Here is a 12714-nt window from a genome sequence, read left to right on the forward strand (position 1 = left end):
AGTTCCATGAACTAGAGTTGGATAGGCACATATTAGGACACACAAGTATTTTTATCTCCCTTCATTTAGTCCTTACCTTATGACCTATACATTTAGAGGGTGTTTGGCTTACCAGTTTGACCACTTATAAGCTATTCTTTTAGCTTATAAGCTATATGACTTATTTTGCTACACGTTTGTTAAAATTTAAGAGCTTAAATGCTATCAAGCTTATAAGTTATTTTAGTAGCTTATTCAATAAGCTTCTCCCCTAGCTTTTCCAAATAAGCTCTTGGTAGCTTATTGAGCTTATTTCATTAACCAAGCAAATTACAAATTTACCCTTAAACATTCCAAGTATTTACAACTCTATTATTTCTCCTTCCTCCTTTTGCCTTCTCTATTGCTACCTCCCTCCAGCTTCTCTGCCATCGTCCCCGTCTCCATCTCCTATATGGTGGCCACTGATTGTCGCCTCTAGCTTCTAGCCCAACCCCATCAACTGGTGCCTCCATACTCATCCTTAGCGATCGTCGCCTCCAACCTTTATTGCTGCCTCCTTCATATTCGTCGTCGTCGTCCGCCTCCTCCATGTCCATCGCCATAGTCCGCCACCTGCGCCTCCTTTGTTCACTGTCTCCTTGTAACGACCCTAAAGTGGGTCTAGGTGTTTTAATACTTGATATCAGGGTAATAGCAATTAAAATGTAAGTCTAAGTATTTTTTTTTTATGCTTAATGATAAATTTCCTTGGTGACACAAATAATTTTAGATTGCACAACTTTATTTTATAGTGCATGGAATTAGAAATTTAGTGAAAGGGCCTCAATTAAATAGTTAAAGAGATGTCTAACCCAAGTAGAAAATTAAGCTCGGTGGGCTTAGAAAATATGTACATGGGATGCATGTGATTTGGGCTTAGGCCCATGGTGAGAAATAATTTGGAAATAGTGGGTTTGATGGTGTAATAAGAAAATGGGGAAAAGAAAATAAATTAAGTAGCATTTGTCAATCAAGCCCTGGATATTTTTGTTTGTAATATGAAAAGATGGTCATTTCAGTAAAATTTGGAGCTGGCGTGCAGACCTGTACGCACCCCTTTTTCCCAACAGCTTCTGTGCACAAATCTCCTATTTTAGTGCAATGTGTATCCCTACTTTTTGAATGCACTGTTCCATTGCTCCTTTAGTCCATCTCCGTGCTCTTCTTCTTCTTCACCTTCTCCATCCTATTCCATCACTTCTGTTTGCTGCTGCTGCTGTTTGCTTCATGTGCACGGGTGGAATTTCTCTCTGATTTTGCATTCTCAACAGGGAAGTTCTCCTGCTCTTCCATGTTATCTTTTAGTGCGAGCTCTCTCTTAGATATATTCTATATTACACTGCAAGCTCCCTTGATTTGCAAACTGTTTCTTATTGTGTCACCTCGCTGTTAATGTTTTCCATTGTGTCTATTTTGTGTGTAAATTCCCTAGTTGTTGTGAAGTCCATTTGATGTCTCAAGCGGGGTTTGATTCACCCTAATATTTGTTCAGTGAATGGCTTTTCTTATTCCTTACAACTGGGTTTTGTTTAGCTCATTGCTCCTGTTCAGGCATTTATATATGTACATGTTGCATCACATTTGGAAGCTCTCACCCATAGGTGAATGTTCCTTGTCCATCCAAATGCCTCTTATATATAATATCTATATAATAAAATAGGATGGTTTGTGAAAATGTCTCACTTTTGAGACATTTGAATGGCTGGGATCATTTTTGATGTATTTGATGGTTGAGATTAAACCATTTCCCGCCCAACAATCCTTCTCCAATTTGTGGCTGCTCAATAGCTGGCTGATTGATGGACATGTGGGCGGCTCTCTCTTTCTCTCTCTCTCTCTCCTACTCCTTCAGTCACTGCCACCCACCCACTCGCCGTCTCACTCTCTCTTTTTCCCTTTGTCCACCGCATGAAGCTCCATTCAGTGTGTATCTCCTCACTGTATATCTCTCTCATCCCTTATCTCATCCATTTCTATCCGCCGCCGCGCATGAAGCTCTAAGCCACTGCTCAAAGGTATGGTATGCATATAGTCATTCATATTCACACAACAAAAAGCTCCATTCATATTCACACAGTGTATATAGCTCACTGCTCAAATGCACGGTATGTATATAGCTCCATTCATATTCACACAGAAAAGAAAAACACCCACACCCACACCCATTTATATATGTAAGTGTATGTATCTCTCGCGACTGTATTTATATATGTGAGTGTATATATGGTAGCCATTTGGTTGTTTTTAGAGAGGTTCATTCATAGGTAAGGTAGATATCTGTGTGTATTTATATATACACTCACCTGCTGCCGTGCATGAAGCTCTAAGCCACTACTCATAGTCATTCATATTCACATAGCAAAAAGCTCCATTCATATTCACACAGTGTATATATCTCACTGCTCAAAGGCACGGTATGTATATAGCTCCATTCATATTCACACAACAAAGCAAAACATGCACACCCACACCCATTTATATATCTGAGTGTATGTATCTCTCGCAACTGTATTTATATTTGTGAGTGTATATCTGTGTGTATTTATATATAAACTCACATATATAGTCATTGTGCGTATATAGTTCCTTTAGTTATTTATAGTCACGGCTTTAGTTTTAGTTCCGTTATGCTATCTTCATTCTCTTTGTGTATGAAGCTCTAAGTCGTGACTGTGTGGGCGAGAGCGAGAGAGGGAGAAGGGAGGGTGGAGACGCAAGGGAGAGTGAGAGTGAGAGAGAGGCGATGGTGGGTGGGTGGGTTTGCCCGAGAGGTGAGAGAAACAGAGATGAGGGGAGGGGGTGGGTTTGCGCGGGTGAGAGAGGTGGAGAGGTGATGGCACAGGGAAGAGTGAGAGTGAGAGAGTGGGGAGGATGGGTGGGTGGGTTTGTGCTCGCAGTAGTTTGAGAGAGAGAGAGAGTGAAATGCATGTGTGCGTGCGTGTGTGTGTGTGTGTGCGTGCGTGTGTATATAGATGTATCTATTTATGCAGGAAGGCAAATGGGTGGAGAATGGTCCACTTGGATGCAAAATAACTATTTTTCATTCACAGACACACGGGTTAGTTGTTTATGGGTTTAAAAATGATCCATTTAAAATAACTTTATCAACATTGTGAATGTGAAATATTTGTTGTGTGATAAATTGATTTATGTGCTAAACTTTCATGAATTTTAATTTTTTTTGAATAAAACTAGGGAATGTTAGTCTTGGGTATACAAGGTCATGGACTCTTTTTTATTTTTTTTAAATTTAATTTGTAAAGCATTTAATACTTAATTTTTAAGTATTCTAAATATCGACATTGTAAGTTTTTGATTTTTTTTGAAATATCATGTAAGTTTTAATACTTATTTTTGAAATTTTTTAAATAAAAACACCAACAATGTAAGTTTTGATGTATAATAATTTGACATGGATGATTCAATTTCAAAAAAGATATTTTTTTTTTAAATCATTGATGATCAAATGCTGTTTTTAGTTTAAAACTTTATTCAAATAATAATATCAAAATAGAAAACTTAATTCAAAATTTAATATTTTTATCTTTAAGTGTTGAATCTTTGATCCTTAAAAAGTGTGAAATTGGTTAATCTATCATATAGTTACTTATGCAAATATTCAAAAAGAATTCATTTATTTTTTTTAATTTTAATTTAATTTTATTAATTCTATTTTTTTTTATTTTAGGCACAATAAAATTATTTTTAAATTAAAATAATCTATATAAAATGAAAAAATATAATTATTTCATTTATTTGACTACTTACGATCAGGAACTCAAGGGTTTTTATTTTAATTCAATTAAAATGAATGAAAGTTATTTAATTAAGTACTTTGGTAAGAGGTATTAAATTTCATCTCATCCATTCATATACATTTCCATGTAATATAACTTTAGTTTTAAAATGAATGAAAAGTGTTTTAGTGTCATGTGTATGTGTATTAATTTAAATAATAAATTAAATTTAAATTGTAAATCAATGTTATGTGTGTGTATATCCATGTAAAAATTATAAATTGTAATTTTTGTCATCATCCAAGAGAAAGAAAATTTTGTATTGGAAGCATCAAAAAATATAACAAAAGAAAAAAATTAGGACATTGGGTACACTTTTTTAAAAATTTGCACCAAATATTTTAATTTTAACAATTTCTAACATTGGGTTCAATTGAGTTGGACCCAAATATACAATTTTATCTTTTAAAAATTTTATGGGATGAAAATGAGTTAGATCCAATTATACAATTTTATTTTTTATTTTTTTCAGGTGTTTATGTAGGTCCTACTCTTATAAAATTATGTGTTTATATAATTTTATTTTTTTCATGAGTTGGAGCTAAATATATGTGTTTATTTTTTTTATAACTCATTTGAGTTTCTCTAAGAAAAATTATAACTCATTTCTTTTATATCTTATATAAGTTTCTCTGAGAAAAATTATAACTCATTTGAGATAATCCGTGCTTAAAGTCAAAAATTGTAACTCATAAGAGTAGTGTACGTAAATTATAACTCATTAAGAATTGTAAATTTAAATTAAACAACTAAAAATAGTCTTTTCATGAAATAAAAGTGAACATTTCAAGCCAAAAATCAAGCAAATCCTCTATCAAGGTCTAATTTGACCAAAAGCCCATGATGATTGATTTTTTGAAGTGGTAGCCGCACGCTCCCTTCTTGCCTCTCCGAAGGTACCTGCAATGGAGACGGGGACTTGTTCCCCCGGTCGATCTCCGATGATCAAGTTAGTTTTTTCTCAATCGAGGATTAATTGTCTCTTTTAAACTATATCCTCCAGAAGAGGATAAGAAGAATCCCCCACCTTTTTTTCTTACCTTTTCTCGGGATAGGGATCATGGAGGGATCTTCGGGATCTCCCTTCCGCCTTCTTCAGAACTTTCCCGATAAGAATTTCGCAATAATATCCATCTCCGAGGAGTTCGGGATAGCTGTTGCCTCCGTGACCTTCGGTGGGTTAGCCTGTTCCCTCGGTGGTGTACTATGTAGCCCAGGAACTTTCCTGCAGAAACGCCGAAAGCACATTTGACAGGATTAAGTTTCATATGGAACTTACGAAGGGTTTTGAAGCACTCCTCCAGATCCTCCGGATGACATTCGGCTACCAGGCTTTTTACCAGCATGTCGTCGACGTATGCCTCCATATTTCTCCCGAGCTGTTGGTGAAAAAGCTTATTTACCAAGCGTTGGTAAGTGGCTCCTGCGTTCTTTAAACCGAAAGGCATTACGGTGTAGCAGTAGGTTGCCTTGTTGGTGATAAATGTGGTCTTCTCCTAATCCTCTAGGTGCAATGGAATCTGGTGATATCCCTGAAAAGCATCTAAGAAACTCATGAGTGAACATCCAGCAGTTCCATCAATTAGGGCGTCAATCCTCGGGAGTGGGTAACTATCCTTTGGGCAGGCTTTATTAAGATCGGTGAAATCGATACAAAGTCTCCACTTGCTCTGCCCTTTGGGAACCAGCACGACATTTGCTAACCAATCTGGATAATCCACCTCCCGAATGTGGCGTGCTTCTGCTAACTTTGCAATCTCCTCCTCGATTGCCCGAGCTCTATCTGGGGCGAAGCTTCGCTTCTTCTGCCTGACAGGCTGAAAACTTGGTCGGACCCCCAGTCTATGTGTCATTACCTCGGGCTTCACTCCTCTGAATGCCCCGAGAGCAGAGATCCTTGCTACTATTGAGGGTAAAGACTACTTGAAAAAGCCTCGGCCGATGAAGGCACCATCCGACAAAAGGAACAGAAGTAAATATTGCCGATTTCATCGAGATCATGGTCATGACACTGAGGAATGTCACCAATTAAAGGAGGAGATTCAGGAACTTATCAATGGGGGTTTCTTGAGGAGCTACGTGGCTAAAACAAGTGATTCTCTGGGGAGAAAGGATCGACGGTCGCGATCGAGAAGCCCCCCCAAGAGGGACCGCACGGAGGATCGAAATCGGGCTCAGCGGGAGAGATCACATCGAGGGGAAGACGATCATCCTCAGCCTCCGATATTCCATACACTCGCAGCAGGGGAGGTCCTAGTCATGAAGGACGAAAAGAGTAGTGCTGTCCGGCTGAAAAGATCGAGGAGTGTGGATCCAATCTCTTTTTCAGATAGGGACCTCCCGAGATACACGACTCGAAATGACCCACTGGTGATAACAGCTGAACTCGGGAAGTGGGAACTTCGGCGGATCCTCGTGGATCCAGGAAGCTCTTTAGAAATCTTGTATCGGCAAGCCTTCTTAGGCATAGGTATGAAATGACACAGTTGAGGGCAGCGAGGGTCCCTTTGGTGGGATTTGATGGTGAAGCCGTATACTCAGAAGGGATCATTCAGCTCCCACTGACGGTAGGGAGAGGTTCCCGAACTTCTCGAGTTATGCTAGACATCCTGGTAGCAGACGTGCCTTCAGCTTACAACATGATTCTAGGAAGATCTGGTCTCAATGCCCTTCGAGCCATCCCAAGCACATATCATATGATGATGAAGTTTCCCACAGATAGGGGGACGGGCGAAGTGCGGGGAGATTTGCGCTTAGCCCGTGATTTTGTGCCTCTTACGGTTTTTATTTTTCAATTATTGTTTTATGTAAAAATAATTGAAAGAGAAGGCCGAAAGATTCATATATATATATGGATATATATGTTCAATCACATAAAAGAAGCGTAATTCTGCCATTATTGTGGATCACACGCACATACATACATGATACACATTTACATTCATATTATATATATGTTGGAGAAAAGCTCCTCATAGAAGCCTAGCAGAGTAAGTAAGAAAAAAGGTGTTATATTATAATATTAAAGGGGAAGGCTTTCTGGAAAAAGGGTATATACCCATAAGCCGCCATGGATGAGCCAGGAGATGGCCGCAGCAAGCAACGATAATGGCGGCGACGGAAGCTCCGTTAATGTCGCTTTGGTTAAAACTTATTTCCTTTGTTTTATCATTCTAGTGTTTTAACTACTATCTATTAGAAAATTGCTAGCTATATAGGTAGAGGCAAAAGGTTTTAATTTGAATTGCATGATATATATGCTCCAATGACTTGAATTTTAATTAATTCTGTTAAAATGTTCGGGATTAATAACGTTAACAGACGAAAGGCTCGCCCCATACACTTGCGGATGTAGGCGTTATGCCGAACCGCAAAAATAAAATACTCTCTTTAATTGCGGATGTAGGCGTTACGCCGAACCGCGAAAACAAAATATTATTATTCTTTAATTGCGGACGTAGGCATTAACCGCAGAAACAAAATATTTGTTATTCTTTGATTGCGGATGTAGGCGTTGCGCTGAACCGCGAAGACAAAATGTTATTATTCTTTAATTGCGGACGTAGGCATTTCGTCGAACCGCAAAAATAAAATATCAAATATTTTTTAAAATCTCGGTCATCAACTATAATCCAAGCCATATGTGTGCATGAAAATCAAAGGTCCGAAAGGCCTCAGCAATGCAAGAGTAAAGGATCAGATGTGATCCTCGGGGGGCCCCGAACCCCCGAACACTGAAAAACAAAGGATTAGATATGATCCTCGGGGGGCCTCGAACCCCCAAACACTCAAGATGAAAGGATTAAATATGATCCTCGCAGGGACCCGAACCCCCGAACACACATTATCTCTGACGGCGGATGTAGGCATCAAGACCGAACCGCGAAGACAAAATATGAACATTATTTCTAATTGCGGACGTAGGCATTTCGCCGAACCGCGAAAATAAAATATGGATATTCTTTAAAATCTCGTCATCAACTACAAATCCAAGCCAGCACGTGCACACGAAGACCGAGGGTCCGAAAGGCCTCGACAACGCAAAAAGAAAGGATCAAATGTGATCCTCGGGGGGCCCCGAACCCCCGAACACTCAAAAATAAATGATCAGATGTGATCATCGGGGGGCCTCGAACCCTCGAACACTCAAGATAAAAGGATTAAATGTGATCCTCGCGGGGCCTCGAGCTCCCAACGACTCGAGACAAAAGGATCACATATGATCCTCAAATTCCTGACAACTCAAAACCAAAGGGGACCACCCCTACTAATTAAGGCACCAGTTCGGAGGCTACGAACCTCCGCCAAATGAAGATCAAAAGGGACCACCCCTACTAATTAAGGCACCAGTTCGGAGGCTACGAACCTCAGCCAAATGAAGACCAAAGGGGACCACCGCTACTAATTAAGGCACCAGTTCGGAGGCTACGAACCTCCGCCAAATGAAGACCAAAGGGGACCACCCCTACTAATTAAGGCACCAGTTCGGAGGCTATGAACCTCCGCCAAATGAAGACCAAAAGGCATCAGTTCGGAGGCTACAAACCTCCGCCAAACGAAGACCAAAGGGGACCATAGCCTCAGCCAACGGCCCCGAAGGCAAGGCGCGCAGCCTAAACCAACACAACTTCGGCCAACAGCCCCGAAGGCAAGGCACGCAGCCTCGACCAACACAGCCTCGGCCAGCAGCCCCCAAAGATCAGGCACGCGGCCTCAGCCACCGCAGCCTCGGCCAGTGGCCCCCGAAGACAAGGCACATAGCCTCGGCCAGCGACCTTGAAGATAAGGCAAGCGGCCTCGGCCACTACAACCTCGGCCAGTGGCCCCTGAAGATGAGGAATGCGGCCTCGACTAGCATAGCCTCGGCCCTAGGCCAAAAATAACAATAAAAATATATATATATGTACTAATTTAAGAGTTGGCCCCTTTTCTACTATAGGAAAATTCTCGAACGTTACTATCACCTCGAGCGACCTAATCACCCTTCGCATGGGAAGACTGAAAAGGCACCGGGAGACTTAAAAAGCGAATTCAGCATCTGAGACTGCTAACCCAAATTTTTAGTAGAACTTTTTTACAGAGGCTTAGAAAAACAATGACAACTACTCCTTCAGCTGCCCAACCTCCTTACTCGATCAGCTCAAGGAGTGGGGGCAAGTGATGAGGGAATATTTACAGGGGGCAATTTTACTGTACTACCCCTGGGAGGTTACCATTAACTAGGAGCCATGTGTGCCAGTAAAGACCAATATGCGATTGCCACGTGTCAAGACTTAGGAGCTCCGCTTATCTTTATAATCTTTATTATGATTTTGAACTAGAAAGAGATAAAGAAGAAGATTAAGTCAACCAATGATATCTTTAAATATCCCAAGAATTATCTCTATTAGGGAAGATTATCTTTTCTCCCCATGGAAAAGGGATCAACCTCTCTTTTTGAAATATATCTTATCTCCTAAGGGAAAGGCCACGGGACATCTATAAATAGAGGGCAACCTCTACAGGTATGGGGATCTGACTCCTAAGGGACTCATATATTATTTTTCTATTACTATTATACTCCTCAAAAATCCTATGAACTGACTTGAGCGTCGGAGGGATCACAGGGAGCAAGTCCCCACCCTTTTTGCAGGTACTTAGTCCGAGACAGAAGAAGGTGATCGGCTCCGCATCATCAGCCCATTTAACCCAACATCAATGGTAATTTTATGTAACGGAACATAATAAATGTTATTTTATTTTTATTTTTATAAAAAATTATTGGGTGTAAAAAATCAGGGTTGTCATCTTCCTTAATTTTACTTTTCAAATTTTCCTCTTAGACTTTCCAAGTGATAATTATTAATACCATGATTTGATTTTAGTTTTAATTTTATCATTTTAATGTGATTATTAAAATACATATGTTTTAAACATTTGGGTTGGCCTTTTATCATTTTGGTTTATATTTTTTTTTCTTCTCCTCATCATCTATTCTATCCATGATAGTTATTTATTTAAATAAAATTTTTACTTTTATTATCTGATTTGGTAGTAACTAATTTTTTTTTTTTAAGTTGAAGTGCAACAGTTATGGACAATATTACTATTTTTGGTCAAGTAAATTTTTTTTTCTTAATATAAATTTAATATAAGGCCTATTTTTTTTTTTTAAAAAAAATACTTATCATATCTATTTTTTTTTTCTCATACTTTACAGGTGGACAGAGACTTACACTGAACCGTAATATCGATTTCGTTTACTAATTTTTTTTATTTATGTGTATAAAGTTTTATTTATCACTCTAAAATTTTTACATGTATAGGTTCGATTTCTTCAAAAAAAAAATGTTAATGTTGTTATTCGCGATGAGTGTGACCTTAATACTATTCGCATTTGTGAGGTAAGCTTGAAAGTCACTTCAACAATGGACATGCATTTTCTTATCATTTAAAAAAAATTATAAATATAGTCTATTTATTTTTTATTATTATAGGCAAAGACAAAAGAAAAAGAAAAGGCTACCTTTTCTGGCAAATGGAAGAAAAATACCCATCCCGTGGTATGGTTTCTCCACAATTTTTAGAAGTTTATTTTTCAAATATTGTCATATAATTTTTTTTATGAATTTAGATGTTTTTTTTACGAATTTATTATTTCAAAAACTATTGTGTTTTATTATATAGATTTTTTTTTAAAGCATGTTAAAGTAAGCATTGATCTGAAGCATGTTAAAATAAGTATTAAAAATAGAAGAAAACAAATAAGAGAAAAACACATGTTGCATTTATAGCATAGCATAATAATATATAAAAATATAAGAGAAAAAAAACAAATATATGATGAAAAAGAAACTTCATTTTAAAATTTTTTTTTTTATAAGAAGTTTTTAAGGAAATAACAAGAGAAGTGAAAAGAAAAATAGAAAATATTACACGCAAAAGAGATGGGTAGTAAGTTTGCAGTTTTGTGTGCGCAATGTGTATAGTGAGTTTTCATTAATATATGTATTGGTTCTTATGTGACTAACAACTCAAAGTATAAGGAGAAATACAACTACCTTGTTTTGATGGGAATGTAATAAGGTAATTTCAATCTCAAAATATATTTTGATTAGTATAACAAATGTACGAATCTATATTTTTTTTGTTTCACAAATTACCAGATTATTGTGCATGTTTTTCATTGGGGATACATACAAGTTGATACGAAGACTTTTTGAAAAGTATTGAGGAGGAAGTTCGGGCAAACACATGTTTGAAGATATGTTATTGACACATTTTTTGTAAAGCATACATTTTTTGTAAAATTTTAACCTACTTTTTTGGTGAATGACAATATAATGTTTATTTTTCTTATGTAATTATAATTGATTGGCAATAGTAACACTAATTGGTGTGCATTTTAATTTTAATTTTTTTATATTTGATTGGCAGCAATAGCACTGACTGATATGTATTGTTTGATATTTAAATTTTAATTTAATTTGTTCATTTTAAATTTTAATTTTTTTTATATTTGATTGGCAAGCAGAATTATTGTATATTTGTTTCCTTTAATTTTAATTTTTTTAATTTAATTTTTTTTATTTTTTATTATAAAACATTAAGTGAAAGGAAACAAATATACAATAATTTTAATTTTAATTTTTTATTCAATGTTTAATCTTAATATTATTTAATCTTATATTATATTTACAGCGTGCCTTTAGGCACGAACATTCCCTGGTATATATATATATATATATATATAAGTGTTGAGTCTGAATGTAAAATGTTAAGTCACCATTGAATGATCTCATTGAGGTATTTGGAGCAAACAACAAAAGGCTCAACTGAAAATATATATATACTATTCACCTATATATGAGACTCACTTATAAATACATATATACATACATGCGTAACGAGCTGATACCCCTCACGGATTTGTAAAGTTTATTCAATCCACGCCCTACCTAGCTAATCCACCATATACCCATGTTTAAACAATCGTTCGAATGCCCCTGCTCTGTTCTGCAAACCCAATTATATATATATATATATACACGTACAGCTTCATTGATGTTCCAGCGAGCTCTTCCCGCTTGTCTTTTGCGCGAGCTCATTCTCTTAAGCTCTTGGCCGCGAGCTCTTGCCGCGCGCCTAACCTCGAGCTCTTGGTGTGAGCTCATCCAGCGAGCTCTTGCCCACCCTTGACTGGGAGCTCGTTGAACAAACTCTTGTTCAGCCCATGACCTAGAGTTCATTCCGAGCTCTTTCCGCCTATCCTTTTCGCGAGCTCTCTCGAGCTCCCTCCATAAGCCACGAACTCATGAGCTCGAGCTCGTTCCATAAGCCTTGACCTCAAGCTCGTCCCAATCTCTTCTCATAAGCCTTTGAATAGGAGCTACCTGCTCACAACCTATCTATTTACCTTAATTTATATTTTATCTTTCATTTACTTTAATAAATAATGTAAATAAGAAAGTACCCCCCATTTGGATTCAATAAAAATATCAAAAAAATCAAAATCCATAAAAATAAAAAGATAGAATTTTGGTTTTAGTACAAATTCACGAATTTGTAATTTTACCACCATCGAAATACGTAGTTTCCGTTTCTTGAAAAATTCATTAAAAATTATTTTTATAACAATGAATGCTAGTTATCAAATTACCGGGAGTTAGTTTTTCAAAATGAAGACATTTTCAAAAAATGTTCTAATTGGTCCTTTGCCTTAGAAAAATTTCAGGTTTAAGTTTGGCCAGCAATTTCGCGTGGTGTGGTCATTTGATTGCATAAGGCCTAATCATGAATTTGAGCTATGAGCATGAATGCAAGTAAATGCATACTATCACTAGTTAAATGAAATCACAACAATCATATGATGGAAAAATTAGTTATTAAATTTATAATACTCCTCAGTTGGTGAATC

General features: G+C 37.1%; 1 protein-coding gene across 1 annotated transcript; it reads left to right on the forward strand.

Annotated features, from left to right (window-relative positions):
* Positions 1-5759: 5759 nt before the first annotated feature.
* On the forward strand, positions 5760-6299 carry LOC127787604 (uncharacterized). Its single transcript, XM_052315668.1, has one exon. It carries the CDS (start codon positions 5760-5762, stop codon positions 6297-6299), a length of 540 nt encoding a protein of 179 aa, XP_052171628.1.
* The last annotated feature ends 6415 nt before the right edge of the window (positions 6300-12714 follow it).

Source organism: Diospyros lotus, chromosome 12 (genome assembly GCF_014633365.1).
Source record: "Diospyros lotus cultivar Yz01 chromosome 12, ASM1463336v1, whole genome shotgun sequence".
In the NCBI taxonomy this organism is placed as follows: domain Eukaryota; kingdom Viridiplantae; phylum Streptophyta; class Magnoliopsida; order Ericales; family Ebenaceae; genus Diospyros; species Diospyros lotus.

What these genes read in the sequence shown, in the direction of transcription:
- LOC127787604 (XM_052315668.1), top strand. Translation starts at nt 5,760, where the DNA reads ATGAAGGCACCATCCGACAAAAGGAACAGAAGTAAATATTGCCGATTT.